The 4,959-nt window shown below is 42.7% G+C and overlaps 1 protein-coding gene across 1 annotated transcript; it reads right to left on the reverse strand.

The window, feature by feature from the left end:
* Positions 1-475: 475 nt before the first annotated feature.
* LOC101297794 (benzyl alcohol O-benzoyltransferase-like) lies at positions 476-2,690 on the reverse strand. The gene is made up of 2 exons (XM_004290399.1): positions 2,134-2,690; positions 476-1,632 (listed from the first exon to the last, which is right to left on the reverse strand). Exons 1-2 carry the CDS (start codon positions 2,578-2,580, stop codon positions 688-690), a joined length of 1,392 nt encoding a protein of 463 aa, XP_004290447.1. The 5' UTR covers positions 2,581-2,690; the 3' UTR covers positions 476-687.
* Positions 2,691-4,959: the final 2,269 nt, after the last annotated feature.

The raw sequence follows: 4,959 nt of genomic DNA on the forward strand, positions 1-4,959 counted from the left end.
TCTTCATCACCGAATAGGACAAAACACGTTTTCTTCCCCCTTCGATCTGAGCGCGTCACGTCTGGGGCAACACTGGCCCATCACAATTTTGTGTGGTCCCGAGTCTTAGTCTTGGAATTGTCTCAAATTTAGGACTGAGAATAGGACTTAGTCTTATATTTCCAAGACCAGAACCACCCTTTTCTTCCTGTTGGAGATGAAGAAGTGCTAATATAGGACCAAGACTGGGTTATAGAACCACGGATGGAGTTGCCCTTAGCAAACCGGCATGGAGTTGCTAAATAACACTTGAATGGGCTGAAGTAGCTGACCCCTGAGTTGATTGGATTGCTTTGGAATGCTTTTGAAGATGAGATTTTTTCTTCCCTCCCAATTTCTCTAGCAGAGGAAACCGGTCTTTAAAAAAGAAAAATGCGAATCATTCCCCTTAAACATTAGATGCAGCTAAATGCGAAACATTCAAAGCAATGGGGGAGGAGAAGAAGAGGTGGTTCCCATTGATTAAAAAAGATATTCCCGAAACTAATATATCACAGCAAACCAATACACATAGATACCCAATATAGATTAGAATTTCACAACCTTCATCATCTAGTATTACAAATCTTTTTCGCTTATTGCTAAATGTGGTCGCCCAAAGCATGATGGAGGAAGCACTCAGGGGAAAACAAATTATAAAGAAGACTATCACAGAGCACATTTGATAAAGGTAGTGGAAGTCTGAGCAGGCAGGTCAATCGGTTTCTCTTTCAACATACCATCAAGTTCTTTCACAAACCTTTCCATTGCCGGAGCTGGTAAACAAACCGGCACCACAATACCATCCTCACCATTATTGTCCCGGAAAGGTATGTAAAAGCTTGCCACCCCAGGTATGGCCCCAACACCACCTTTGGCTGGACCACCATAAGCTGCCTTTCCCCAGCCAAAGTCCACGTCTCCGAACCCGGCACGAGTCACATCTGAGACAAGGTACGTACCGACCACAGTGAAGTGTGGCCTGCCTCTGATGACCATGAGATCTGCCAGCGACTGCATGTACTCCTCGGTCACATCGGCTTTCGCGGACTTTACCAACTCCAATGCAAAGCCGAGCGGGTTCTTGCAAAGCTTGGCAGCAGTTGTGAGTGCCACAGGAAATGCAAATGCATTGCCATAAAAGCCAGTTGGTAATGGAGGATTCACTATTTTGGAACGTGCATTCACAATGCAAAGCACACGAACCTCCTGTTCTGGGTCTTTTGGCTCAAGGGCTATTGTACGGCACCGCCAGAGAGCCGCCGTGAGGATCTCAAATGTAGAACACTTGCGGAGGTGGTCCGGGAGGAATCTACGGATGGCGGATATCTCAGTTGGCCGAAAGAAAAACGAACGGTGAGCCATGTCATCGAGCGGGATGAGAGTGCCATGTGTATCTGGGACATCATCGTACTCGTGATGGGTGCATGTCACGCGTGGTGGATTACGTGCGTTGAACGCCTCCCTAGCCCACACTGGTAAGATAGAGGGGACACGCGCGCCACGCGCTGCCTCTCCCACGGCGGTCATGAACTGCACGAGCCCGGCTGCGTCGCTCATGGTGTGGTTGAGACGCAAGGCAAAGATGAAACCACCGCACTTGAGTCGAGTCACCTGTCAAGTTCATTACCAAACAGGGATAATATTATTGAACGTACAATAATAATATAGGTACACACTGATCTTTATGCTGCTAAACTCGTGAAATCTTTATAATTTCTTTCTTATCAAAACAAAAGACAACACAACAAACTCTTGGAATCATTGACCTGCATAGTCATGCAGTCATGTTACAGTTAGGTTGCCTTGCATTTTATTTGGTGGTACAAAGCATGTTATTCGGTTTTGTCCTTATCCTGCTTCGTGTCTTGCAAAGAGCCATATATGCTATACACATATATATTAGAAAAGTCCGTTTATATATTGACAGTAAAATATAGGCTACCAGTACAGATTAGTTGATATATAGCAGAAAAAACTTGAAATTTAAACACAAGAAAATTGCAAGTTAATTAACTGCATGTTTAACAATCATCCTTAAACATGGAGTACGTAGTGAAACTAAAGGGTACGTGCGAGTATGAAGAAGTGTATGATGGATGGTTAAGAGTTAACCTGAATCAGCAAGAGTGGGGAATTAAGGACCCCATCGGATCCAGGAACATTATAGAGAAGCTCCTCCAAGCAAGGAAATGGAGGTTGAAGAGCATCACCAAATTGGCGGAGCGTAACATCAGCATCGGCCTCAATGAAGAGAATACCCTCGCCGGTACAGTCCACCATAAGCTTCCGGCCAGGCCCCTCTCTAAGCCTACCGGCAAAAGGATAGTAAAACACTAGAGCTTGTGATATCGCCTCCCGAATCACTTTCACGCAGTCCTTTCCTTTCATAGAGGGATCATAGCGGTAAAACTGTATGACAGGAATCTGAAACCGAAGACCTTCTTGGTCATCGATATCAGAGAGATGTTTGAGCTCTCGCGGTGTTGGCTTAGCCGGTGAAACCAGCTCCGGCTGCCGTCTTTGCACATTGAACACTAAGGAGGTAGGAGGGGATGCCATGTTCTCTCACCTTGAGTTTTCTATCTCTCTTTCTGTTATGACCTAGCTAGAGAGATATCCTTGCTCCCCTTACTGGTCACCTCTTAGTGAGCACTAATATAATTGTACTTGGCGTTGCAGCATCTTTGGGAAGCTTTATTTATAATCATTGAGGGAAGAGAATGGATGGCCTTAACAACTTTTCATTTCTTTCTTCTTTTTTACTTTTTCTTCTTGCATTTTCATGTGCAATTTCTCATTGTGTGGGTGGGTTGTTGGCCATGAAGTTGCAGTGTGAATTTCATGGCATCTATGATTGGAATGACTTGGATAAGGATAATGGGAATGGATCAGTGTCAGTCATAAGAAAAGTAAACATAGACTTGATAGTCGTATCAAAAAAAAAAACACATAGACTTGATAGTGGACTATACTTGGTTTGATAATGGAGGTCTTTGTTAAACAATGCTACAACTAACATAATTATAGGCTAAAATACTATAAAAACTGCATGGTGATGCCGATCGATAGATATTTGCTTTATATATTTTTGTATGAGAGCTGTACTTACCGGTTCCTCCCTTCATGGGACCCCGGACAGGGGGTCCGGCATGGCCACATGGTATAGTATAACGACAAATTGCAGTGTGTTGGGACTGTTTTAACCGGTTTGAGTACCAACCCGCCGGTGAATAAATTAAAATACGTACTGATGGACATGGAAGGTGTTGGTGACAAGAAATTCTGTTGATAATTTTGACTCACCAATTCGATGCTGATTGGAATGAGAGCTGACCTATAACCATTGAGAATGCACGATCTCTCGTTAACTTCAACAAGGCAAAGTTGAATCAGTTGATTTCCGTATGGCATGGCGAGAGTGAACTTCGCCTACTCTTCGACAACGAAGAACCAAATTTCGTCAACGACTACCCTTGTCTATGATGGAATTGGTTGACGACGATCCTCGTCAGCAATGAAATCTCGTCGACGATGTGGTTGAGACAACATGGAGTTTTGCTTCATCGTTGACTTGAACGAGAAATTCTATTGATATTTCTGACTCACCAATCGAATACTGACTAGAGCAAAAGCTAACGTGGAACCATCGAAGAAGGCTCGATTCGTCGTTGACTTTAACAAGGCCGAGTCGATTGCTCTATGATGTGGCGAGAGCGAACTTCGCCTACTGTTTGATGACAAAGAACTGAGCTTCGAGACAACATGAGATTTTGTTGCATTGTTTTACTCAAGGTCTAAAAAATCGATAATATCGGCGAAATATCGCCGATATTTTCGTTTTTTAATGATCGCGATATATCTTTCACTTCCCCCTTCATTCTCGTCGAAAAATGCCGAAATATCGCGATATTTTGGAAATTTCACAGAAATCTCAGATCACGTGGCTTTTCTTTATCTGTCGGCCCAACAAATGCGCACCTTCTTCACGTGGCTTTGTCTCTATCGGTCAGTGATCCTTCTGAATCTCTGTCGGTCCCCATGCAGAAGCTGCCTTTTCTCTTTAGATGCTCCAATTGTCAGTTTGTCTGACTCTTTGTCCCCCACAGCCCCACTTGGCTTGTATCTGCAAAGTTCCAAAGGTCACCAACGTGGGTTGGTTGAATTTGGATGGAAATGACAAAAGTTGCTCTCTCCAGGTCTCGAACCTTGATGATGAAAATACAAGACTTAGCACCTTAGCCAACTCTACTACTCATTCGTCTTTGACTATCTTTACATCTTTATTGTATATATTCTTTCTTCTACCGCAACTAATTTGCAACCACCTTTCAAAGATATTTCCTATATAACAGCCAACTTTTTAATCTTTCTCGTCAGCTATTTCCTTCTTCTATATTTCACTACACTCTTCATTGAGTTCTTTCTCCTGCTTCTTCCTCATTTAGTTCATGCATTGATTTCATGCTCCGATGTTTTAGTAAGTGGTTAGTCTATATTATTAAATGTTTTTGTAATTTAGTTTATTATTCTAATTAATTACTAATGCACTTCTATCTAGTTATCTACTATGTTTAGACTTGTGAGTTCTAACTTAATACATATGCAGGAGGTCTTTATAAGGAATTCAATGGCTAGTGGGGGAAGTAGACGTGATCCTGCATGGGAGCATGGAGAACAAATTCCTAGCAACAAAAATGGTAGCATATGACAAATATTGTCGGTTGACAATGAAAAGTGGTGGAGTGACACGTCTCAAGTACCACCTAAGCGGCATGGATCCTGGAAACAATGTGTTGCGATGTGAGTCTGTTCCAACAGAAGTGAAGGCATATATTAAATCCTTATTGATGAATAAGCAAAAAGAAAAGGCAAAAAAGGCACATGTGATGGAAGAGGTTCGTGCAGAGCTTCGTGGAGAATTAATTGGCTCACAAGATG

The sequence above is a fragment of the Fragaria vesca genome, linkage group LG2 (genome assembly GCF_000184155.1).
Source record: "Fragaria vesca subsp. vesca linkage group LG2, FraVesHawaii_1.0, whole genome shotgun sequence".
NCBI classification, from domain to species: domain Eukaryota; kingdom Viridiplantae; phylum Streptophyta; class Magnoliopsida; order Rosales; family Rosaceae; genus Fragaria; species Fragaria vesca.